A 27,861-nucleotide genomic window follows, 5' to 3' on the forward strand; every position below is an offset into this window, starting at 1 on the left:
TAAAGAAGACATTTTATTTACAATACTGTACATACAAAGGAACAGAGTCATAGGATTCTTAAACAAGACATTGAACACACAATAAGCTAAAGACACACTAGTGACTTTGACATTATGACCTGGCACATTTACACTATAAATAGGACTATATCAAAAGTATCTCCAAACCTGCAAACAAAATATTCAAGATACATTTTCTTAAACATAATAGGCTCCACTTGAACAGGTTTCTTTTCTCTCCTAATGGACAGGACCAACCATTTGGTTGGTCCAATGGACGTGAGCAATATTATAAAAACTTGAAAGGTGTGCTCCGTAGAGCACAAATCTCCACCAGGAGGTATGCCCAACCTCCGTCTATCTTGTATGTAGAAAAGCCACAAGGCAATGGGGGCAGGGATATTATAATGTGACTGTCATTACATCATTACAGTGCAATCAGAGTGGACAGGCTATATGGAGATCTTTGGACAGTGAGCACATCGAAAAGTAGTGTGGCATGTTGTCATCACCAGTGTTGGACATTAACGCGTTACTAAGTAATACATTATTGTAATATTATTACTTTACCCAGTAACGAGTAGTGTAACTAATTGCCACAACAGTCATAATAGTACAGTAATTAATTTAAGTAACGTTCCAGTACTGCATTACTAGAACATTATTATTATTTTTACCTAGATAGGCTATACATTAAGCCTATCATTTATACTCCATTGTATGTCACATGCGAAGAAAATAAATCTACCAAGCAAACAACGCGATGCGTTGTTGGCTTATAGATCTGTTCTTTTTATGCACCCTAGTGCAAAATGATATGGCAGATCAGCGCAGGGCTGTGGGTAGGTGGTAGGAAAGAACCAATCAAGATAAAACTGAGAATTATCAAGTGTTTCAATGAGAAGGAGTGGTTTACTAATTCCTGCAGGAGTACTGCTACTACTAACCCTAACCCTAACCATTATGAAGGCACTTACAGCAGCATTGACTATCTTACAAGGGGATAACTGTTCTTGCCTTGAAAGACACCCTCTCATGGATGACAGCTGGCCTTCCAGGTGTCACTCTAATGGTAAGCCTATATTCCGAAACGTCTTAACTTTATTTGGGCATATTTGTTGCACTGCATCATAAAAAAGAGGGAACAGATCGAATGCTGCAATATTTGTTTTTTAAAGCAGTCAGTACAATTATCAAAACAAAAGTAGTCACATTAATTATATTCATCATCACAAAGGCAACAGAAGATTAAAACAAATAAAGGGGACAATAATGAGCTTAAAACCATTAAGCGTGTTCTCTCCTCCGCGTCAACTCTCCCCTGTCAGGTGATAAGAAGGTCAGTTGGCTCTCATGCATTGAAGGAGGCATGAGCTCGGCCCTGGCCTCCCTAGGTTGGCAGAGGGAAGGTAGTGCCCAGGATTACACGCTTAGGCATTGGCACTGGGTGGAAAAATAGGGGTTACAAAATCGTGGGATAAAAATGTAGGTAAAAAAAAAAATCTATAGAAACCAAATGGGATACCTGGTAGCCTATGTATTGATGTGTTTTGGTCTACACCAAATTGCCTGCATAAAAACTAAAAATCACACCCTGTGTGAAGGAAGCGGTGCCTTTGGGGCGGGCCTTAACTCATTTCAATGCGTCCCTATTGGTGGTCTGAGTCCACTTACCAAATTTGTACTTGGGAGCATGCTGCAAACTGGAATGATGGCTGTTTAAAGCCCAGCCAATGGGCAGACAGAGGGGGCGGGGCTTAAGTAATGACAGTTAGTCCCTATTGCTGGCTTTAGTCCATGTACAAAATTTGTACTCCATAGCATGCTGCGAACTTGAGTTATGGCTGTTTGAAGGCCAGCCAATGGGAAGACAGAGGGGGCGGGGCTTCAGCAATTCATGCTGGGCCCTATTGGTGGTGTAAGTCCACATACCAAATGTGGACTTGGTGGCATGCTGCAAACTGGAGTTATAGCTGTTTAAAATCCCGTGCTCATCCCGTGCTCATACGGGCGCGGGGGGTCCCTGGACCCCTCTTTGATAACTTCATCAATTCATGCTCGTGCCTATTGGTGGTCTAAGTCCACATACCAAATGTGGACTTGGTGGCATGCTGCAAACTGGAGTTATAGCTGTTTAAAATCCCGTGCTCATCCCGTGCTCATACGGGCGCGGGGGGTCCCTGGACCCCTCTTTGATAACTTCATCAATTCATGCTCGTGCCTATTGGTGGTCTAAGTCCACATACCAAATGTGGATTTGGTGGCATGCTGCAAACTGGAGTTATAGCTGTTTAAAATCCTGTGCTCATCCCGTGCTCATACGGGCGCTGGGGGTCCCTGGACCCCTTTTTGATAACGTCATCAATTCATGCTCGTCCCTATTGGTGGTCTAAGTCCACATACCAAATTTGGACTTGGTGGCATGCTGCAAACTGAAGTTATAGCTGTTTGCTTCTTTGCCGTGCTCATCCCGTGCTGAAACCGCCGGCCGGACGGACGGACGGACGGACGGACGGACATACAAAAGTCAAAAGCCACGTATAGAGCGGTTGGCACCGCTAAAAAGTAATACAACTAGTAATGTAACTAATTACTCTTGATGCCATGTAATAATTAAGTAATATTACTTTTTAAAGGAGTAATACATAAGTAACAAGTAACTTATTACTCTCCCTGAGTAACTTTCCCAACACTAGGACAGACATGACATTACCATGCCTTTGCTGCTGCAGCCCCTATAGGCTGAGGAACAGCATTCACCATCCTATCAGATCTGCCCCCTCTGTTAACCCATTAACACCTGAGGCCGATTCTACATCTTCTAAATCTTAATAGTTTTCTGAAAGAACGCATGTTGCTATATCAGTGGTGCTCAAACCTTTTCATGTCAAGGACCCCAAAAATGATATGTATTTGGCCGCCGACCAAAATGTTTTTTGTTCCAGTGACCCCCAGAAGAAAAGATGTGAGTTTAAAATGTTCGCTTTAAAAGAATATTATATTCAAAGATTTTTCTAAAATAGCAGATCTACAAGCTCGTAGCGCGGCAGGAAGTGACACACTATGAGCTTGTATATCTATTTTTGAATAGCCAAAGTATAAAATAATGCTTTTAGACTCTCTTTTATTCACTAGCTGTTGGATCCCTCTGATGTGGCTGATATTCATCATTTAGTTGTTCTATTGCTTTCACTGTTTATTTATGTTTTTACAGTTTTTGTTGCTGATTGTTTATTTGGGCATTTGAGTCTCATTGTTTATGTCAATGATGTACTGTAGCTACCTCCCGGTCTGTACAGCACTTTGATCAATGAGAGTTGTTTTTAAATGTGCTTTATAAATAATTTGACTTCATTGACCATATTACAAATGCTGAATTGGTTAGTTCCGGTCGTAGCCCCGAGGGATGATTGCTCTGCAATTATTAATTAAACACAAAAAGTGACATTGCTGTTGATGGATTTACAAAATATTCAGGAATTTAGGTCATTTGCCTGCTGGCAGTGTGCACAAGAAATATGACGCTCAGATGATCAGTCTAGCAGTTTGTGAGATTAGCTGTGGGCAGGCACAGAGAGAGACTCACAGACAGGGTTTAATGCAATATCTCCGCCTGGCGGAGATAAAAAAAAGTGTCTTCCAGTATAAAGAACAGACAGCGCTGAGTGGAGTACAGTCCTCAGATTCTGTCGATGTGGCAAATGTGGGAATTAACAGTAAACAACATTTACACAGATGGTGCTGAAATCAGCAGAAGACCATGTAAACATTAGCCTATGAAGATCTGCTATCAACGTGATATACAGCAATTATCTTCAATTGCAACAATCACTTTTTGACAAGACTCATGGTGACACGACAATGTAAACCACATACGTACATGTCAGAGGTGCATCGAACTAAGCCTAATTTACACTTTGCCGTTCGACCATGTGACACTCGCCAAAAATAACTGATATACAACAAAAAAGTAGGATTCTTTTGTTGAAAATCTGTTATTTTCTGCAAGCAACACAAATATACAATAACGTGTAAATTAGCTACCATAGGACAACCTAACTAGTTGTCAACAATCAGCTGTCAAGTTGTAGTTGAGGCACTCTAAGACCGCAGTTTTAAGCAAAAGCTACATTCATCTCTCCTGAAGCATTAACATACAGTAAAATCTTCAGTGTTCATTTAAATCTAACCTGCATTTTGGTTCCATTTGTACACTCTTCGGAGTCAGATTAACACTAAGGATTCGACTGTGTATTTACTTCCTCTCCACCCACCCCCTCACCCCCATCAACAGTTCTTGTACACGTTGTACATAATGGAAGTGATGCAGGGACATACTTGTATGTTACCCTTCCACAATGCTATGCAATATACAGCAAATTGTCTGCTCCTGTTAAAGGCAAAAGCAAGTTGCCTGGTGTACACATACACTGCTGCTTCAACAGCATAAACCTACCAAATGAGTAGGCAACTATTTATTTATATTCATGTAAAAGCTGCTATTAATAATGTGTTGATCTGTGCTGTTTGCCACTGTTCCCAGAATAGCCATAACTTGTAGCAACAGACATTATGCTGGTGAGAACTGAGAAAATGATGTGTGGGTGTGTGTGTGTGTGTGTGTGTGTGTGTGTGTGTGTGTGTGTGTGTGTGTGTGTGTGTGTGTGTGTGTGTGTTTGGGACTGCTTTCAGGAGGTGCTGCTTCTTTTTCTGCTCCTGGGTCTTTTCTTCAAGATTTCTTCTTCCTCTTGGTCACTTTCACAGGCCCTCTGAAGGAGTGAAATACATGTTTAACAAACTGTAAACAATCTGGAAAAAATCTTGCATGCGTTTGTCTCGTCCCGTCTTGATTACTGTAACGGACTCTACACCACTCTGAGCCGTGCGTCACTATCCCGACTTCAATTAGTACAGAACACGGCGGCCAGAATTCTCACCAACACCAACCGCAGAGCACACATAACTCCGGTGTTAGCCGCACTTCACTGGCTACCAATCAAGTCCAGAATAGATTTGTAAAATTCTGTTAACCACTTATAAAGCATTACATGGGCTGGCCCCACTTAATATTACTGACCTACTGGCCCCTAAGGACAATGTGAGAGCCCTCAGGTCCTCTGACAAAGGCCTTCTGAAGATACCCGCTTCCAATCACAAAACAAAGGGTGACCGGGCCTTTGCAGTGGTTGCTCCCACACTGTGGCTTTAAAAAATGCTGAGTCTGTCAAGGTTTTAAGAGCATGCTTAAAACACATTTTGTTTCGTAAGCATATTGTCCCATGAAGTTTTACCTGACTCACATAGGTCAATGCTTTGTTTTTTATCCTTGTTGTATTGTATTTTTTGCTATTTTGTACTATAATACCCTGTTTGTAACTTGTTAATTTTGGGTATATTGTGTTCCATTTCTACAGCATTTTGTAACACTGTTTCAAAAGGTGCTTTATAAATAAAATGTACTAACTTATTCACTAACTGGCTGACACACACACAAGCGCACACGCGCGCACATTCACGCACGCACGCACGCACGCACGCACGCACGCACGCACGCACGCACGCACGCACGCACGCACGCACGCACGCACGCACGCACACACACACACACACACACACACACACACACACACACACACACACACACACACACACACACACACACACACACACACACACACACACACACAGGGCCTCATTCACTAAGCTCGTTTATGTCCATATTTTGTACTTTACTCATTTACGCAAATTCCCACGCTACGAGTCTGACTCATCAATCTTTTTTCCCCCGTTTAGGTTTATGGGTCTGTATAGTCAGCCCTGTTCACTGCGTCCGTGGCCTTACCTCCTCCTGGCCAGGTAGTTTGGGATGGCCTTTCTTCATCAGCCGTGTTAAATGGTTGCAAAGGGAGACAATTCTGAAGGACATCTGTTGAAGGACGAGGGAGAGAATTTACTTTCTGAACAGCACCCACTCTCATCCTCTCTGTGCGGAGACATTTTGTATTTGTTTGGTAAAACACTTTGTAACAGTGGTTTTGAAAAGCACTTCACTTCGAGAATATGAATAGCATCCCCAGCAATTCCAAGCGTTTTACCTTCCATCTGCGTCGTGCGTACTGTCTTCGGAAGTTGTCAAGGTTGACCACTGACAGCCTCTTCACCATGGCCTGTCTAGAATTCGAGGGCTGAAGAGACAGAATGAGCGGTAAAACGAAACCGCATCTTATATCAGTGTCATCATATATGTTAGGTACATCATATATGTTAGGTACAGATGGGTTTTGATATGGTTTATGGAAACTCAAAAGTAATACTGAGTAAAAGTAAAACTGAACAAATTACAAATTAGGCTTTGGGACTGGAATACATAGATGAACAAGAAACATTTATTGTAGTGCTTAGAAAATAAATAAACACAGCAGTAAAAATGTCTGTGGGGACAAGAAATCTAAGTGCTAAAACACACAAAATATTATATACATAGGATACATTGATTGATTATATCAACTCATACAGGAAAGAAGTTACTTCACAATATACAAAAAAAAGAAAGAAAAAATATTGCATGTATATTTTGGACACACCTATACAAAAATAAACAAGTTCAAGTGTCCAAAATATATTTTCCATACCGTTTTTGATCAATGTGTATACTTTGACACATATACAGTATGTGAAATACAGACCTATATATTTTTTTGCTGTATGGGAAATACCAATCCCATCAACCAAACCAAAATAATGGCACAATTACACTCAAAACACAGTCAGAGTGCATCACAATATGCTTTGCCTTAAGTCTTCAACAAATAAATTCTAAAGAATTCTCAAGTAAAAGTGTTTTTTCAGCATTCGGTTTATAACCGAATGCTTAAGAAGACTAAAATGAAGAAAAGATTCACCTGTGAGTAATCGTGCAACTACACAAATGACTGAGTCTTAAACAAAAACAACATAAACACACTCCAGAAAAGTTCCATATCAAATAATTTTACATAAATCTATAAAGAACCCATATGGTTCAATTATACATCAAAACGGTTCCTTACAAGGTTATTATAGTTTTGTATTTTTTTTTATTAGTTTCAGTATTAGTTTAACTACTGAAACTAATAAAAACAAAAGTGAATCATTTTGTTAAATATATTATAATAAAACAACTTCAACTGTTTAAGTTGTTTTATTATAATATGGGGGTATTAGTCAGGGCAAGACTTCAGAATCGGGATTACAATACAAACACAAGACTTTGTGAAGGCGACTGACTCACAATCAAGTAGACATCCCAGTCTCAATAAGCATATTCACCAATGTCTCCTCATGCTTGGTGTTTGACAAATTTGACCAAATTGACAAAGACTAAAACAAAAGACATTTTCTGTACATTATTATTATAATTTTTTTTGTTATTAAGTACACAATATCGTTTAAGTTAATTTTAGCTTCTTCAAAAAAAAAATGTCATTTTTTAATTTCAGTTAATTAAATGTTTTTCTTCCCCAAACTAGTTTTAGGTTTTATTTTACTTTTAGTTAACTCTAATAACCTTGGTTCCTTTATTGAACTTACCATATTGAACGTACCATACTGTACATGATGCAAGCGATAGATTCTTTTTCAGTTCCATACAGAACCTTGTTTGGTAAGAGTGCACAGAACGCAAAAAGAAAATGGATTAAAAATGGTTTTAAAGAGTGACCATCTGCTCCATTCCAAACAAAGGAATCCCTGTTTGACTCAGTATTAGATCATGACACAGTAGAAAAAAACATTCATGATTAGCACTGAACATCATTCCATGATAGTGGCACATGATTTATACTTAGTTGCGCACTGTTGTGTCATCCTTTTAGCCCAAGTGTATGACTGTACCCGTACTGTTTGCATTTCTGTCTAATAAAGTATTCAATCAATCAATCAATCAATCGATCAATCAATCAATCAATCAATCAATCAATCAATCAATCAATCAATCAAAACGGTGTCTCACAACCAAAAATAGGCAATCTATAAACTCATGGATATGAAACTCCCACAGGAAAAAGAAACAGGCATAAAGTGTAAAGAAAATGTTCAATTTGACTTTAAGTCGAATAGATCCATTACCTTCAGAGCATCTCTTTTTCAGAGGAACACAGAGTTGAGATTAAGTAAAGACCGTTCAGTTTCATATTACATTTGTCTCCCATTCAACTTTCAAGTTAGCCAGACTCTGTAATAGGCTGTTTGGCTGTTTCGGGACACAGTTCCCAAACACAGGACCCTGTGCATTCTTCCAGGGCCTGGTTCACTCCCTTGTTGAGACTGTGGGTGTGGTCGTTGGTCCCTGAGAGCTCCCTGAGCGTATCACCCCCTTCATCCACTGCAGCTCGGTTTCCATCTCCTGCCTGAGGACAGCAATCCGCCCCTGTCTCTGCTGGTACTTCTTGCTGATGCTAGCCAGACCGGTGTCCACGGCCCTCAGGTCTTCCTGCACCACCCGCCGCGTGGTCTCCACCTTGCGAAACTCGTAGTGCGCCTGAGACAACTGCTTCCTCGCGCCCTCGCTCTCCTCCTTGTACCAGGTCTCCTTCTCGTCGTATATGGAGAGCAGCGCCTCGATGTCGCCTTGAAGGGTGCAGTTGTCGCCGGCCACGTCGGTCAGCCCCGTCTCCGTCAGGCCGATCGCCTCCACCACGCGAGCAAAGCGCTCAAAGTTGGTGTACGTGTTGTTGGGCGGCATGCTGGAGTGGGACTGGATGGTGTACTCCTTCAGGCGTGTTGTTGTCTTGAGCTGCTGAGGCTCGGCGATGTCTCTGGAATCGGGAACAGGGGTTTCTTCCACGACCGGGGGCTTCAGGGGTGGAGGGACACTGAGTGAGAATCTGTCTCATTGATGCATCTTTGAAACACACGGCAAACATCCCAGCAGACACTGCCACTGTTGGATTAGTGCGTAAAAACTAGTCTCACATGGAGCTGAGTGTCGCATTCCTTGTTGCCATGCTCCTATTTATCCAAGCGGGATGGGGAATTCCACAGCAAAACAACAAACAGCACTCGCATGCACGTCAGAGGTCGGTAGTGGAACGCACTTTCCCCCGACGTTGCAGGATGTTACAGGTTCAAACCATGCAATTCACATGTGATAGTGAGTTGGAGCTTCAGTGCCCTTTGTCTTTGATCTATTCAAGTTAACCACAACCACAATGACAGTTTCAGAGCACGCCAGCCCGAGAGAGACAGACCGAGTGCTGTGTGTTTGTTTAGACAGGTGAAAGATGAGAGAATGCTCTCAGAGGAGGGGTTCGTGTGGGGGGGGGGTTCAAACGCCACGTAGCCGGGGTTTGAACTCTGGCATTTGGAGCCTGTAGCTCTGTAAATACTCTATTCAAATTTCTTTTAGGATTTACAGACAGATTTGCGACTCCCCTTTCCAACAAGCCTGCTGTACTGTTATATCACTTTTGACTTTATGACAGAGCATGACCACGTTATTTTTAATGGTCACAAGTTTGGTACTTAAAAACATATCCTAGTTGTACTGTAGCTGCCAGTTGTTAACCTGTTGTAAGTGATGTTTAATGTTAATGTGATGTTTAATGTTAATATCAAAATGCAGGGGTGTATTGTTCCCGGCAGGGCGGTATTTTAATGACGTCACGCGCGTGTGCGCACGGCATGCGCATTTTATTTTACCGTAACCCATTAAGACCTGGAACGCATCTGTGTCACTTTAGATTTCTTTGGCTATTCAAAAATAGCAGATATACAAGCTCATAGCGTGGCACCGAAGAATCGCCTCAGGTCTTAATGGGTTAAAGTAGGAAACACATGTTTGTATAGGAAATGTTTTTTTAGTTTTAGTCTTTTTAAACTAATACAAATTCAAGGAATGCCATGAATTATAGAGCTGAAACTAAAAGTTAGCTTTGAACGAGTATCTTTCTCTTCTTCGACGGTGGCGACGAGGCATTGTTGCGTGCAGATAGGATACTGGCAGCAGCGGCTACTGATGCCAAGATGCCGTGTTGCTTACCGTGCGACCCAGCGATTGCCGACCAACATTCCGTGTCTGCGGCCCTTTACCGTGCAGGCTGAGAGGACTGAGCGGTGTGCCATGTAAACCACGCCGCCTGAAACCTTGAGTGAACCTTGTGAAGTATTCTCCTGAAATGAATGATGACACTTGCGCGGTCGGTATTCTATCGCTTCTTTGTCGTTTGCAAGTCACATCACATCATCACATCACAGCGTGCACGTGCGTGCGGCACTGTACCGTGCCGTACCTTGAAAAATGTACCGGCCACACGATGTTCTACTCCGTGTGGCCCCCCATGACACCACTGTCAAAATGATCTCAGTAGTGGATGACACAGAGACATGCCATTATACAGGAAAACAACAGGTGGCATACCTTTATCCAAGGGTGATTCATGGCATCATGTATGGTCATCCTCTTTCTAAAAAAACATATTAAAAATAAAATATGAATCAATATAGACAGACAGACAGACAGACAGACAGACAGACAGACAGACAGACGGACTGACTCTGATGCTCTTGGGAATATTACTCTATTGGGAATATGTACAGAAAAACATAACTTTCACAGGAATATTATGTTTCCCTGTGTTATATTTCAGTGAAACCAATTAGCTAAGTGATACAATACAGGACGCAGGATAAGTTCAAATTACATGTTATAGAAAAGCTGTACGTGCCAAGCTGATTCAATTAAAGTCCTAAATTCCCCTCTGTGAAGACCTTTGTAAATAAAGTGGCCAGAAAAAAATTGCCTACCTACACTGTACTTCAGATTTATGTGGGCTGGCTGGCCTTTCATTCACATTTGGAAAAGGACTGGACCTTTAAATCCCTCTCTATTGAGGGTTAAGACAGATTTATACTTAGTTGTGCGCCGGTGTCGCGCAACTTGCTGAACTATAAGCTGATCTACAAGATCACAACACGTCACAGCATGACACATTGTCCACAACAAAAGCCAGGGTGTTTATTTAACTCTGAAAGGAAAAAAAATGACCTGTACACTTGTACACAAATGAACACTCTAGATTTTACTGTGTACTGGGCTGGGCCTTTTCATTGCAGCGCTCAGACACAGCCTTATTATACCTCAGTGTGTATTACAGCCGGACGAGTGGCCCTAACCTCACCTTGTGTCTTTCTCCAGAAGTTGTGTAATGAAACTTTTGGCCAGCTCGCTTGTAGTGCTGAAATAGTCCTCGTCAAAGTCATAGAGCATCCCCGAGATATTTCCCATGGTCTCCTGTTTCGTGTCTCCGAGAAAAGGTGAAACACCACTCAAACTGTGAGGACATAAGAAAAAAAACATGCACCAGACGTTATGGTTTCTGTTTATACGTTCCTCCCGTTAAATCATGAATATGACAGCTCCTCTTGTGTTACATGCAGACAGACATACATACATAGTATGTGTATTATTACAGTGTACATTACATGCAGACATACAATACATATTATGTGTATTTCTCATGTGCATAGCTGGCAATAAATCTCAACTTACAGTATATATGTGATGACTCCAATGCTCCTGCAAAGTTTAACACAAGGTTAATCCATAGAAATGCATCGCAGCCTGTTGTATGCCAGGCAGAATGGTGTGAGGGAATTATGGGCTCTTACCACATGTCTGCCTCCAATCCTAGTATGTCATAGTTGACTATCTCTGGGGCTGAAAATAGACAGGCACACGTTCCCACATCACAAACAACACCAGGCCAAATTAATAACCATACAAAAAGTCCACACGGAACCGGGCCTTTACACAGAACTACAGCAACTTGAATGGAAGATCGAAAGGTCTCTGCTTGAAAACACTTGCCAACAAATTCCGGTGTTCCAAAAACGTCTCTGTATTCTGTCCCATCTTCCATTATACGTGCCAAGCCAAAGTCTATGATTTTGATGCGTGGTACTGGGGCATTCTTATCGAGCAGCATAATATTTTCAGGCTGAAACCACAAAAAACAAATGACAAAACCACATTAGTCACTTGGTCAACGATAAGATTGGATAATAGGCAACATAGATTAAGGTTACCTGTTCATCTTTTAGCGTAGGCATTGAAGGAAAACATTGTGAGTGGATTTGAGGCAGAGTGAGATGGAAACAACAGCCTCCAGTGTTTTCCCTGAATGACCTCAACCCACTAGGCCTGTCACAATTATTGCATAATCGATAATTTGAGTCTAGACAGGTGCCAGGGCTACTCGGAAACGATGCAAGGTGGGAACGATGCAGGGAATGCATGCCTCACCCCCTTATGCAATACCCGTTATACCAATTGTCAGAATACCCGTTGTCTGTCTGTCTGTCTGTAGACGGAGAGACATACTATATCTATATCTGTCTGTCCTTGTCCCCTTTATGCCCATATACAGTATGGAGATCCCTGATGTTATTAGTATATGGCGTATATGGGCATGCCCATTTATAGGCTCATGGCAAAAAAAAAAAAAAAATTTAAATCATTAATCGCAATTATTTGTGTGACAATTAATCGTCAAGTAAAATGTCATGATCGTGGTAGCCCTACAACCCACTCCACAGATTTTGGAGTGGGTTACTGTTACTTTTCAATCCAATTGGAGCGGTGTTAGACTAGACTTCTGGGAGTTCTTAATCAAGGATTTGCCCTGAGTGGCCCGCGACAATTACCAAGCTAAAAGGACTCTGAGTGAGTGTAGGGGGAATGCAGCATTAGAAAAACAGGATGAAGATTATCACAGAACAGCGCGGGTGACATTGCTCTAATGGCAAAGAGATAACCTTGTGGTGTCTGTCTGGACCCAAGCCACAGAAAACAGGAAGGAAGTGTGCATCAGATTGGCCAATAGCCCAGACACACTCTGCTATTGACAGCAATGTGCATTTGGAGAACTACTAGAATTGTACATGGTGTTCAGGAATTCTGGCTTAAACCGTTAAGACTGGGAACGCATCTGTGTCATTTTAGATTTCTTTGTCTATTTATGAAAAATCTTGAAAATGTGTGCAAATCTTAAAAAATAAATTAAAAAAAATAAATAAATAAATATATATATATATATATATATATATATATATATATATATATATATATATATACATACACATATATACATACATACATACATACATACTGTACATACATACATACATACATACATACATACATACATACATACATACATACATACATACATACATACATACATACATACATATATATTTGTATCTCAAATCTTTGCTTCTGGGGGGGGGGGGGGGGTCAGGTGACGTACTGTATACGTACAGGAGTGTTTCACTCAATCTTACCTTGAGATCAAAGTGTGCAATTTTTTTCGAGTGGATGTACAGGACTCCATCGAGGATCTGTTTAATAAACTGAGTGGCTTCCTCTTCACTCAGAGACTCCTTCTGAGCCAAGAAGTCAAACAGCTCTCCTCCAGACACTCTGTAACATAAATGTACACACACAAGCCTTTCAGAGTATGTTTCACTAATTATGTGCAGCATTGCATAGCATAAATTAGGCATTATGATAATGTGTTGTATATTCTGGGTGTAGGGATGCAATGGTTGTGGCTGCCTTGGGTAACTTTGTTTATGGTTACAACTTACAACACATCAGCAACAGGAGAATTTGTGAAAAGCTGAACAAGAAATCCTTTGGCAATCAGATAGTTGATGCGCATCACTTCTTCCCCTAGATATTATCGCAAGCCTGCTCTCTCGCTACCAACCGAGGAAGACACAGAGCCATTGATGAGCCAGCAGTTTGAACAAAGTGCGCTTTATGCTGTCTATCTGTAGCACAGTGCAAGAGCAACGACCACGCAATGTAACAGAACCCAGTCTGTTGGGCTACCATTCCCCCCTCCTTTAATTGGATTGAGCTTTCAATTAGTCCTAATTGGGCCCTCCGTGTTCCCATCACCCATGGAAGCGCGCCGCTACCCTCGGAGGCCTCTCCTCAACCCAGCCATTATTGACTCAGTGAAGTGACCTTTACTTCTGTTTCGCCAGCATGACCCTGACTGACAGAGGCTTGCATCAAACACAAGTCTGACTAGTGATGACCTATATAGCCTTAGTCACACATAGAGAACTGCAGGCAAACACAGTATGTGCTATGGACAGACAGAGAGACCGCTAGACAGACAGACAGACAGACAGACAGACAGACAGACAGACAGACAGACAGACAGACAGACAGACAGATACCAAGTATTGATATCGATCTAAACACGGTTGCATGGCTAGTGAATAAAATGTTACTTTGTATGGAGTACGTTGATACAATATAACTAACACAACTGCGGTGGTTGTATGTGGTCTCCCTGTTCTTCAAATGAAACATTCAGATCCTGTGGTCTGGCCTCTGGTTGGACCACTACTAGTTGACAAGTGGTATTGCCTGAAGATCAAAATCCATGCCTACTTTCCTGAGCTAGTATAGGCATGCTTTTTTTTTTATAGCTCAGTGATAAAAATGTCAGCACTTGCACGGGGGACCTGGGATCGAATCGCTTGGGTAAATCATGAAGGTTACAGAGTGCAGCTTTAATGTTAACACTTGCTTTATGGCTTTGGTTTTATGCCAACATGGTATAGCCGACTGGTTGTCAACGTGGGGTCCGGGAACAAAATGGACTCAGAGAGTGTACAAACCATTTGCACACTCTCAGTGTTAAAATAATACTGAGGATACAGTGTAGATTGGCATACCACTTCCAGAGATAAACATGTGATCAAATGGGGGCCCGTGGCCTAATGTATAAGAAACTGGGGGTCTATGAAACCCTAATCTGACTGAAATAAGCAGGCAGAACATCAACTTCAAGTTCCATACAAGTTCAAAACTTGTATGCAAGAGCAAACATGCAGTAAGAATCTAAGTAATAATACATTGTGTGTAATAGAGTATAGGTGAGTGAGTGGAGAGTGATGGAAATCCTTGTGTGGCAATAACTCACAGCTCCAGGATGAGCACCACGTCCGTACGGTTCTCGTACACGTCGTGTAGCCGCACGATGTTGGCGTGCTGGATCTTCTGCAAGATGTCCACCTCTCGTTCGATCTCCTCCTGACGGACGCCCCGTCTGCTGGTCCGACTTATTCGCTTCTTGATGAACTTTGCTGCAAACCATCGAGTTGTGCTCTTCTCCATGCACCTCTTGACGATGGCAAACTGCCCGCTGTGGACGGAAAGCAAACAACACCACTGCCGTTAGATCTCGTCTTGACCACTTCAGTTGTTTCATTTATACTCTTGTTGTAGGACACAAGATAAAACAGTCAAGAAAAGGTCTACATTCGGGGTCAGGAGGAGACAAGCAACAGAATGTCAATTCTGTGAAATTAGATCTTTTGTAGAAGTAGAAGCCACTTAGGCTACCACAAGCTTGTAGATCTGCTATCTTCACCCCCAGAATAGGGATGCTAGGGTTTAAGTGGTTAATAAATGACTAACTGTAGCAATACGCGGGAGGTCTGTTTTTTAGCAGTCTTTCACAACTACCTGGCAGTTGAACAACTTGGCCCCAATCTCAACTCTTTTGTCCGAGTACAACATGGAAAAAGAAACAAACTGACTTCATCCCAGAGAGTACTATGACTATACATTGATTAATTTGTCAAAATGTGAGTGAAAGAAGACAATGAGTAAATCTTCTCCGTATAGCGACCAGTGTGTGTAAGAAATGAAATGGGAAGGTTCATAATATCCTGTCTTCGAGCCAGACAGAGAACAATCGCACAGAGAGGCGGTGAATAAAACTGCCATTCTCCCACTCCAGCAAATTTCCTGCCAAATGTCTGAGACATCCTTCAGAGGTCACTCCTCCGAAAAATCCCAAAACTCTCAGATATTTCACAACAGAGGTGTGGCTTACAGTTCCTTTTTTCATTGCAATAATGTGTTCCATATGTATGTAGGGGTGTATACAGTATAACATACAACATAACCTGTGAAGCATTCATTAAGAGTTCTTCTAACCCGCGGTTATACTGCAGTGAGTAAAAACTCTAGGAGTAGGAGTGGAGAACATTCCAACTTAACAGTCACTCTCGCTGATGATTGTGAGTTGTTCATGTATCATCGTCTTGCCTGCGTGTATTGTACTTGTCACCACGTTGACTGTTGCCCTTGTACTGGCATCTCGCCAACTTAGCCACTTAAACCCTCGCGTCCCTATTCTGGGGGCAAACATTCACGGAAAATAGCAGATCTACAAGCTCTAAATGAGTCGGTAGACAAGCTATTTTCAGCAAAGGTGTTTAGTGTAGAGCGAAAACAGGAGGGGGCATATAGAGGCCTCTGGGGACTCCAGTCAACTAAGTATATACTGTAGGGTTTAAATGGTTAACAGGTATTTAACACTGTAGTCTAGGGGAACCTACACTTTGTTTCCATTGTACACCTGATTATTATTAAACATAAACAATAAACGCTTGATTTGATTCCACTTTCACTTAACTACTGTAGAAAGTAGTGATCAAGTCACTGAAATAGTCTAAGGGGCGAAACAGGAAGGATGAGAAATATTTTGCTATGCAGTTAATTACAGTATGTGGTGGGTCGGAGCGAGAGCTGTGTTATCACACGAACACTTGTGACCTCATAGATGACTAAGCCTGCCACTCCTGCCTGCTTAAACACCACTCCTGCAAGCTGCTACAATACTAGTTCTCAAACATTTTCAGGTTAAGGACCCCCAAATGTATTTGGCTGCAGACCCCTATTTGAAAAGATTTGGTCACATGAACCCCCATAAGAGTTTTTCAAAAATAGCTGTAGTAGTATAATATAGTGGATTATAAGTGGCTGAACTGATTTTATTGCTATATTATTAACTAATTTTGTTGGGAACCCACTCATGGACCCCTGGGGGTCCCCGGACCCCACTTTGAGAACCAGCCTGCCCTGGAATTAGGCTGCTGGAGGACAAAACGTATCTGGTACACGTCTGTGAATTCTGGTGCCAGAGTGGCATAGACAACTATGTGTTATCAAGTTGTTTGGAAGAATGGATGGACATTGGGGAGAGATAACTATGGCCAGCTATTTCCTGTGTTTTGGACACTCGTCCCCACAGAGAGGTTTCCAGGGTGGCTGTGATAGGCCGTCCAGGCTCGGCCTGGCACTATCGGTGCTAAGAATAGCCTTGCTTGGGGGGCTCATCCTCTACACCTGCCATCTCTCCACTGTCGAGGTGGAAGGAATGGGGGCCTGCTGGGCTGGTGAAGGGAGTAGGGGAGACAGTGCGGTTAGGAGAGGTTCCCCTGATGGCTGTATAGCGCTCACATGCAGATTCCAGAAGTGCAATGCAACCCGCTGCGTGTCCCTGCAGACTCAGGACTCGTGTTCATAAACTGTAGGTATTAGAGCTGTACACGCATGCAGTGCAGACTTGAGACTTGTTTTCACTTGGTTGCGTGCTGTGTCGCACATGGCAGATTTTAAGATCTATTCTTGGTGCACGACACCGGCAGGAGCAGAGCGTAAATCACCCTGAACTGTATTTGCGGAGTACATTTATGTTGGGACAGGTCTAGGGTGTCACCAGGCTAGGTTACTTTCTAAGGACTTGCTTTTACAGTCACATGTATTGACTGCTGATGCAGGCGGAAACCTTGCATGTCCAAAACAGCTACTTTTCAAGTATACTGAAGTTAATAGACACAAGCTCTTGTTAATACATTTCAATTGGTTAAACATCTATACAAACCCACAGAAAGACTTTCTACCTGGAGTCCCTATTATTGGGTGTGTTATTATTTAAGTTTCAAACCCTTTCAAAAATAGTAAATCTATGAGCTCACAACACGTTGCATTGTGACATGCTATGAGTTTATGCATTTACTCTACTTTTGCATGACACTGTCATAACATTTATGAAAAGAACAAACTGTAACAAATTGCTCCCTGAGGTTTCAGCCTGCTGATATTTGCAATGAGGGGTGGGTCACTGTATTTATTCAGTGTAAGCTGACTTAAGCACGTATACTCTTTTTCAGAAACGCCCAACTCCATACTCACAAAACTATACAATGAGAGCTACTTACACAACTACAAAGTACTTCTATTGGCCCGTGCCCAGCAGTGTAGGTGGAGAAATACAAAGTGCCTTCCTCAAGGACAGCTCCACTGTGGTTGTCAAGGTAATCACACATAAATATTACCAGGTTTTAGTTTTTTGTGCTGATTGTATGTTTATTTACCTGCATATGATGCTAATTTTCCTAAAAGGACATGCCCACACCTGCATACGATGCTACTGTTTTAAATATCATGTCTACATTCTACTCATACCTGCTACTACACACGCTATTTGTATACACGTATATATGTACATTTGATTATTTGACCTTCATACAAATGATGTAGCGCACTCAAAATTACACACCTGTAAACGTGTGACGTGACAATAAAGATGATTCTGATTCTATATACACAGCCTATATTTACCCTGGCTGAAGGGGTAATAAAAGGACAGAGAGGGTGATAAACTCGCACTGACTGGTCAGCTGCCGTATCTTCCCTAGCGATGCTACGTCAGCTGACCAATCAGTGCAAGCTAAAGCCTTATCTTCCCTATAGGGATAATACAGCAGCTGACCAAGTTCTGAACACGGTAGCTGTGGAGTGTGGATGGTTTGATAAGTTCCATAGCCGAAGATACACTGGAGTTTATCTGGGCACAAAGTAAGAGCTGAAGCAATCATCAATGGTTCACAGAGTGGCTATGCAACGGCAAGGTCAGACAAGTTTTCAGCCAACTCTGATTGTCTACAAATTATTTAACTGCTTTTGTCGTTGCCCTCGGTATCCAACCTTTGGGCACAACTGTGTATTGATGAATGATAATGAATTTCAATACAAATCCTGAATGATAAGAACAAATCTCTATTGATTTCAGAAAACAGGCACATTTCTCCCAGATACACACTACACCACACAACGCCATCTATAGGCTACTAGATTTATACTGTAATTCAATCATTTAGTGGATAACCTTATCAAGAATTACTTGGAGAACTACTGGAGAAGGTAGGGATGTCATACATGTCTTGTTTGAGGACAAGATGGACAGGCTGGGCTGATTGAATCTTAGACTTTCAAATGTATTCTCTATAGCAGTGGTTCTCAAACATTTTCACGGAGGGACAAATCTTGTATAGGTACAAGATTTGTGTTGGTAAAATGTTTAACTATGATCTTTTAAATAGCAGATATACAAGCTTCTATATAGCGTTCTCAAAGTGGGGGCCTGGTGACCCCTTGGAACCCCCTCAAGGACCACTGGGGGTCCCCAGACCCCACTTTGAGAACCACCAGATATTCTTCTTAATCATTTTAACCACTTTAACCCTATGTACACCGGCTATTTTCAAATAGCCGGTGTATATAGTGTTTGCCCTGCGACCACTGTCCAAAAGCAGCTATGACAACCTGCCACCTAATAAAAAACACTCAACCCAGCCAATCACAAACGCCTACTTAATGTTAAGACAACAAGCATGCCAATAATGTAGCGTACTCTCCCATGTGAAAACTCTGGGTGGGCCGGTCCCAACAACAGAAAGAACAGGAGATAGAGCTAGAGGTGGAGAAAGAGAGACAAAGACAGAGTGAAAGAGAAAGGGAACAAATGGTGCTGAGCATACGTACACACACCAACATAACATGAAGGAATGTAGGCTCTCTGGTGTATACACACACGCACACACACACACACACACACGCACGCACGCACCCACGCATACAAAAGACTACTCTGGGGGAGCTGAGGCAGAGTATTGTGGCATCATAAATGCTCATCCTATCCTCTCTATTGACAGGACGTGTCCCCTAGAGACATGCTTGAATAGGCTGACCCTCTTTAAGATGCCTATGGTAATGTGTCAGTATAATTGAGGAGGGGGTGAGTCAACTTTCAGTTGGCGTCAAGTTGCCTAAAAAGGGTGTCGTGATTATGTGATGGGGGCAGCAGTGCCCTAGATAAATCATAATAATAATAAATTCCTTTGCATCACACTTTTTATAACAGTGATATATACATAAGTAGCATTAAACAGTGTGGGTAATACATACAAAAGAAATACAGGTAGTAGGATAAAATGGATACACAAAAGGATAAATATACATACACTACAGTCAAGACTGAACTATGCATGTATACATGTGTCATGCTGTGTTGTGTTGTGTTTTGTTGTGTTGCGTTGCGTTGTGTTGTGTTGTGAGCCAGGCAGAGGACAGTGGAGATGCTGGCAGTGATATTCCACAAAGGGCCAGGCGTGCCGGCTGTCTTAGCTGTAAAGCACCGTCTCTCTGTGGAGTTTCCACTTTCTGAACAGCTGAAGGTTATTATCCACAGCCCAGATTCGGAGGAATGCACGGAACAGCGGCGTCCAGTATTAAAAGTCATTTCTCAACCCTGACAAACCCCTGGGGCACACCGTGACGGTTTCATAACGCGACCAAACCCTTTCCCTGAACACCTCTCTCATTTGTAATACAGATCTGCAAATTCTATAACCTAATTTGTAGCGAGGCTGGTGATGCAACACTTGCTTATATGCGGTTACTCACAGACTTGTAAAGCGTAACTGACTCATTGCAGAATATTTTCTTTACAACAGAAGTCAGTGGTTTTACAACCATGTTATCTAAAGTCACAGGTTTTCAAGGTGGGGACCGCCAGGAAGGAAATGAGAGGCATTTTCTTTCCTTTTTAAAAATTAGATAGATAGATAAATAGATAAATACATAATATAATAATAATTGTAAAAACAATTGTCATAGCCAGAGGCTATGGCTATTTGGGGGTCTTTGGCATGCAAACGTTTGGGAAACCCTGATCCAAGTGGTACAAATGGTTCAAAACACTGAATGCACCATTCGTCTTCTACCATGGATATCCTACAAAAAAACTCTCATCCAGACGGGATGCATTGCGTACCGGTTTTGCTTCACCCCTAACCCTTGTCAAACAAAACCCTAATGGTTTGGTGGGTGTCAGGGTGCTCTGCTCTGCAGTGATAGGGTGATGCCTGTCATTGGAGGAACGCCTGGAATGCCAGGGAGTCCTTGTGGAGTTCCCTCCACCAATCTGCCCTGAATAAACACATTTCTCGCCCCCCTCCACAGCTGTCCACGTCTCCACGGGGACGACTGCATACATGTTATACCGTTTCCAGGCCGGCACAGGGCACATTATAGATACATTTAAGTGCCTTGGAGACATTCTCGCACTTTAACGCAAGGACCTGTGCCAGGCTGTTTGCCCTGCGACCGGTATTTCCTCTCACATTTTCGACACATTTCTAACGTGAACTCAGTAGAGTGACATGCATTCCCACACATGAGAAAGTATTACCCCTAAACTTCTGCAAACAGAAAACTGTTACTATTTCATTTCCCTTTTTCGTGTATTTTGCATAGTATCTCTAAAATGTTACATTCACTGTGATTCTTTCGGTGGCTAACACTGCGCTTTGAGTTTCAGTGTCATATGAGGCTTTTCAATACTGTCTCATTCATTACATCCATTGCTACCAGGCATAGTGGATACTGCATTCATCTACTTTTCCAAACATGAATACAACACTGCAAAACCACACAACTTCAAGACTTCCTCTAGCGTTGCTCAACATTGAAATGCAAAACCCAGAGTATTTCCACACTTTCCTCCTACACACGCAGTGTAGTAGTATTCAAAGTGACGTTATTAATGTATAGGATGTTTTTGACAAAAGTATTCTCCTCTAGTTATGAACAATGGCACTTCCTCTACAGCTACAGGAGGTCTTGCATCATGGGATGGCTGCTGTAACCACTGTACTTTTTAATCCATTCAATCCGGGAACGCATCTACCAATGTCTTCTAAATCCTAACAGTTTTCGGAAAAACCTATGTTTCTATATCAGTGGTGCTCAAACCTTTTCATGTCAAGGACCCCCAAAATTAAATGTATTTGGCCGCAGACCCCCATCTAAAATATTTTGTTCTAGGGACCCCCAGAAGCAAAGATTTGAGTAAAACATTTTTTGCTTTAAAAATATATATATATTCAAAGATTTGAACACACTTTCAAGATAAAAAAAAAATGCAGATCTACAATCTCATACTGCAGCCACGCTATGAGCTTGTTTATCTGCTATTTTTGAATAGTCAAAGTATAAAACGATGGTTTAAGTGGTTACACAGATGCGTTCCCTGTTTGAATGGGATACGGGTCTGGTATACTAACTGTTGCTGCCAAATATGGATGAGCACGAAGCCACGTGCAGGCATCAGCGATGCATCCCAATATTTGCTGAAAGGCAGGGTTCACATGGTCCTTAAGACAGAAGTCTGGATGGGTGCTTACAGTACATAACAGCTCACCACAGCCCCCCCCCCCCCCCCCCACCACCGGTCCCTAAGATGGCCAATGACAGCTGGAGGCCGCCAGCCTGAAGCTCCAAATACCATAGATGTAATCTGCTTGACAGGTAGCTGTCTGCAAATGCTGTGGACGTCAGTACAGAGTGGCTTCGCAGAAAAACATGCATATGCCATTGGATAGACGACGGGGGTTGCCACACAACGCCAAGTAGAACTGTGTGCACGTGGAGTGGGGGTACGTACATGATATCAATATGGGCGATGGTGTGACCTTTACATGATGAATCACCTTACAGTGACATGAGGCAAAAGGGTTCCATAGGGTACAGAACATCTTGAGTATGTTACACGGGGCAGTTTATGACACACCTCCCCCCTGTCAGGTTTCCTCCACCCCCCAAGAGACCATGATTGCATAGCGTTTTCCGTGACAGGTGAATCTAGAGATCCACACAGGGCAGGGAAAGTGATGGGGGGGGTGATAGTTTGGCAGCCTCTGCAACCCACTGGGGGACTTGTACGCACAGTCACCCAAAACAAGACCGTGGAACAAGCATAATCTCCGGTAATACAAGTGAGGCTGAGGCAGCTGCTGAAGTGTTGATGAAATTCAGACACTTCCGTGACGCCACAGAAAGAGTCCTTCTGCTTCTTACTTTCAACCGCACTGCCTCTTTGAACCTCTCTATCTCACACGCGCATGCACGTGCTCATGACGGTGGGATCGAACATGTGCAGAATAGATAGAACCCACTTTTGAGCTCAGGCATGTTGGCAAGCAAAAAGCTTTCAGTAGCACAAACGCTGTGATATTGTGAACCTGTAAGTTTTTGAAGGTCTTCATTTAGACATGAGCTTGTTATGTAACCTCTGTTCGTCTGTCTTAATTACATTTCATCTCTCCATTCAACCATTGACAAAGAGCATTTCAAAAGGATAGGGCTGACCTATTGTTTTCTTAGTAATCTCTTCATTATATTTTCCATTATGTTATGCTACAATTAATTTAGCCCATACACAAGAGTACAAAAGGGTATCACAGAAATCAAACAGACGCTTAAAATGGCTTATCTTAAAATGTCTTAATATGTTTAACCAGCAGTCAATAATAATATAATTAATTTTATAATATGGAGTATTCACATTTGGGTGAAATTGCAAATAGTACACATTGGAAATGTTTATAATGCTATATCGTTCGTGTCATTCTATGGCAGAAGAAGACACAAAATCGTTCCCCTAATGTTACTAATAATGAAGCATGTACTGTAAACACAGCTGGGGTCGTCCAGTTGAACATCAGGCTATACTGTAGCCTGTACAGGCATGCTCTCAGCTTGTCCTCTGTGAGGGTGTGTCCAGCAAGTAACTGTATATTTTGGACAGCAAACGGGGACATACTAGTCTGCTTTCAGAGGTCACGAGAAGTCAGAACCTTGTCACACCTTTTTCCCCGCATACCCTCCACATCTGTTAACAGGAGTTGCACATGTCATGCTGGCCTTCGGTCCAAAACAATGATTTGCAGCTTCCCCTTTCAACACTGCACTGCCAACTTCCCTTTTTATCAATTTCCCTTTGTGAAATAATTTCCTCGATGTAGGGGGCTTGCCTTCAGCTGCATAATTTTGTCTCTAAATGATTTGTTCCTGTATTTCCATAATCATTTTAAGCTATTGAATAAAATTTCATTTAAACTCAATGTATTACCAGTGTTGTAAAGTAACTAAGTACATTTACTCAAATACTCTACTTTTACTGCAATTTTGAGGTATTTTTTTACTTTAATGGAGTATTTCCAATTGTCTATACTTTTACTTCTACTCCACTACATCTCAGAGGCAAATATTGTACTTTTACTCCACTGCAATTATTTGAAAACTTTACTAGTTACTTTGCAGATATACATTATTCTATTATAAAACATACATTAACCACATAAGCCCTATTTCATACCTAGGCTATTTGAAAATAGCCGATCTACAAGCTCACAACGTGTCGCATTGCGACGCATTGTGAGCTTGTAGATCTGCTATTTTCAGACATTTTAGTACTTTTACTTTTGGTACTTTAAGTACATTTTGATACCAATACTTTTGTACTTTTACTCAAGTACATTTTTAATTCTGGACTCTTGCTTGTAACAGAGTACTTCTACATTGCAGTATTGATACTTTTACTTCAGCAAAACATTTGAGTACTTTTTCCACCACTGTGTTTTTTTGTTATATTCCAAAGAAACAGTAGCCTACTCGTTAGGTTGGCACACATTTATCCTTTGAACTTTATCATTTGCTGTAAACTTCAACCCACTTATCATGGTGACACCCAAGCAGCTTAAACGTTAACAGACCCGCTGTTTGCACACAATATCAGCAATCCCTAAGTATACTTACCTAGACCACTATCCTAAGAGGCATGTAGCATTTTATAATCATCCCCTGTATTTATGATTAAATTAAAACTAATAGCCCAAACCTAACCACTTAAACCGGACTCCCAAGGACTCTATACTAGGACCCCTCATTTCTTTCCTCTACACCAAATATCTTAAATTGCTCAAATGTCAGTCCCGGAATAGGCATGCTACTGCAGGGTTCAAGTAACAACACTTACCTTCCTAGTTCTTCTCCAATCTCATAGAAGTCCTCCACTTTCTGTTGCTTGAATACTGCCATGCCCAGTGTCCTCATTGATATAGGTTATCTCCTGAACATGGAACTCTTAAGTCAGTCGCTCCTCCGTCAGTCCAACTCCTTTTAACTTCACTTCAAGTCCAGCCCTGTGAGGAACAGGAGATGTTCTTGTTGCAGTTTGACAGCAGAGCAGAGAGTACGCTCACATGTTCCAGCACGCCGTCTAGCATTCCATCTCAGTACTGTATCTAAATTCATGTTCTACGTTAGCCCGACGAGCACAAACAGATACCCTTTTGCTCATGAAGGGAAGATATAAAGAAGGCACTTGTTCTGTCTTTCACAGGTCTAAATACCTACTAGCTGGCACTAAACAAAAGTGCCGATGACATTGTTATTACAGAGGGCTTAATTGGGCCTATTCATTTAGTACAACCTACTGTAAGAGTACAACTCAGGTGTAGTATACTGTACTTAGCTGTATATAACAAACCAAAGAGGACATTTGGTTATTTGGGGTAGGACATCTGTTTTGAACAGTTTTTGTATGATGACACAGGTAGATGCTGACAATAGCATAAGCTTTATAAATGCTTATATGGCATAATCATTAATTTTGAATTAAAGGTAGGGTAAGTGAATTTTTGGGGTATTTTTTTAGTTTTTTGTTAAAAAGGTTAAAGTACTATATTCTGATAGTATCATTGCTACAGAGCGTTTGTTCGGTCACAGGGGTCTCTCCAGCTCTTGAGTAAACAGAATATAGTACATTTTCAGGTAGGAGACAACATTTAAGCCAATCAGGAGAGAGCACTGAAAATGCATTTTCTGTTTATTAAAGAGCTGGAGAGACATGGGAGACTCATTTTACTGAACAAACACTCTAGCAATGAGTACTATCAGAAAATAGAGCTATTTAACACTTATTTTAACCAAAGTAAATCACTTACCCTACCTTTAAACTAAGAAATGACCAATTATTTGATGAATAGTATGCCATATACAGTTCATGCTATATTAGCCTATATACTCAAATAACTTGACTTTGTAAAACTTGAGGTACACAAGTCTAGGTTTACCATGTTGAATTCATACTTTACAAGGTTTAAACTAGAAAGAACATGAAGTAATGTCTTACCTTGTGTCAGGTGGCAGGTTTGATGATGAACTTGCATACTCTCCCTCCTTCTACAACTAGTCCTGTTGCGCTCACAGTGCGTCTGTAGTCCTGCTGCTGCCCTGTCAGTCTCCACTTCTGTTTGTCTGTCACGCAGCAGCACCAGCACGCTTTTGTTCCCTCAAAAGGTCTTTGAATGTCACACCCCCTGATGGCTCCATTAGGAAACTGCACTGTGTGACAGAGCCAAGACAAAACATTGGTGAAAATCACTTAGACTTTTATGGAAGTTTTTATAGAGCTGTGCCTAAACGTGCTGGAGGAACATTGGTCATTGGTAAATTACCACTTGTCTTGCTACTGTAGCTTTCAATCAGTTATACGTGAACATAGTGTAGACATGTCTAGCCATGTCGAGAGAGAGAGACAGCGAGAGAGAGAAAGTGTGTGTGTGTGTGTGTGTGTGTTTATGTGTGTGTGTGTGTTTGTTTGTTTGTTTGTTTTGTTGGGGGGCCCAACATGAGAGGGAGGGGAGAGCTCATTGTTTGCAGATGGGTTCCCAGATTGCTTGCAGCGTGATGACCCTCTGAGCTCCACTCAGATTGGAATTCTTATGTGTAAAGAAGGGGAAGTATTGAATGGGGGGGAGGGGGGGGGGGTCAACTTCACTATTATGCCAGCATTATTGCATTGCAAGTACTTGAACAGTTTTCTCTAGAAAAAGGTGGTCTTTCAGATTACATTCTTTAAGACATTTAAGGCATTAAACTAATAAAGGTTATTAAATTCATGCTTATAATTACAACCATAATGATTAAAGGAGTAGTTCACTCCCCAAAAAAAATCACATTTTCAATCAATTACACATTCCATGATTTGTAATTGATTTGATTGTTTTTGTCGCATTCCTAAAACAATAATTTGATGACCGGCAGACAAAGAGTCTCCTACTGACTGATGACCCGTCATCAAATTATTGGTCATCAAATGAATGAATTCAAGGCTTCATGGGGTGTGTAATTGATAGAAAATAAAAACATTTTTGGGTGAACTACTCCTTTAACATTAGACTTACTAAACGTCTATGTAAGGACTGTTACATTTAGCCTCAGAAGCCCTCAAATTGGAACAATTCATATGTTTTGTCAGCAAGAGGCATTTCTTTCTGGGAATTATGGGGGAAAAGTGCTTAAGGGCCGCTCAGGTTGTGGGTTCGAACCCTGCCTCGACGTCAGCAAAGCCATGTGGTCGCATCGTGTTCCTAACACCATATCAAATGAGTTCAGATCTGAGCCAAGTCTCCTGCGGAGGCGTGTCTGAAGCCTGTCCTGGACAGGAGTCTCCAGACATAAAAACAGATGATGATGGGGGAAAAACCTCAGAATTAGTAAGTGACCCCTCCAACCCCTTCGGCATGACTGATGCAATGAAAAAATTAGTATTGTTTTTGTTTACTGTTGTTGTAGTGGTGCTCCTTTTCTGTGGTCATTCTGTGTCTTTAATCTGCTACTGAATTTCACAATGAACTCTGTCATCCAAAACATTATTTATTGGATCCGTTTTATAAAAATAAAAATAAAGGAAGGGTGAAAAAAAAATCAGAGAAAAACATTGAATTCAACACCATGTGGTATTTTTTAAACAATCAACGATACCGATTAACATCAACAGTGATATTCAATAGATTTAGAGAACAAAATGAAAGTGCCCT

At 41.6% G+C, this 27,861-nt stretch overlaps 1 protein-coding gene across 3 annotated transcripts; it reads right to left on the minus strand.

The window, feature by feature from the left end:
* Nucleotides 1–4,613: 4,613 nt before the first annotated feature.
* Nucleotides 4,614–26,326, minus strand: dapk2b (death-associated protein kinase 2b). Of its 3 annotated transcripts, XM_084059299.1 has the most exons (12): nucleotides 26,172–26,325; nucleotides 25,014–25,179; nucleotides 14,982–15,203; nucleotides 13,321–13,459; nucleotides 11,846–11,975; nucleotides 11,647–11,695; nucleotides 11,528–11,554; nucleotides 11,157–11,309; nucleotides 10,397–10,442; nucleotides 6,096–6,185; nucleotides 5,843–5,926; nucleotides 4,614–4,769 (listed from the first exon to the last, which is right to left on the minus strand). In XM_084059299.1, the coding sequence occupies exons 2-12, from the start codon at nucleotides 25,088–25,090 to the stop codon at nucleotides 4,689–4,691; spliced, it is 1,098 nt and encodes a 365-aa protein (XP_083915425.1). In that variant the 5' UTR covers nucleotides 25,091–25,179; nucleotides 26,172–26,325; the 3' UTR covers nucleotides 4,614–4,688. The 3 variants fall into 3 exon arrangements, with proteins under 3 accessions (XP_083915425.1, XP_083915424.1, XP_083915426.1); XM_084059300.1 differs by lacking the exons at nucleotides 4,614–4,769; nucleotides 5,843–5,926; nucleotides 6,096–6,185 and adding exons at nucleotides 8,606–8,833; nucleotides 10,019–10,149; XM_084059298.1 differs by lacking the exons at nucleotides 4,614–4,769; nucleotides 5,843–5,926; nucleotides 6,096–6,185 and adding an exon at nucleotides 6,208–8,833 and having other exon boundaries at nucleotides 26,172–26,326.
* Nucleotides 26,327–27,861: the final 1,535 nt, after the last annotated feature.

This window comes from Gymnoscopelus microlampas (assembly GCF_963454915.1).
Source record: "Gymnoscopelus microlampas genome assembly, chromosome: 6".
Classification (NCBI taxonomy): Eukaryota; Metazoa; Chordata; class Actinopteri; order Myctophiformes; family Myctophidae; genus Gymnoscopelus; species Gymnoscopelus microlampas.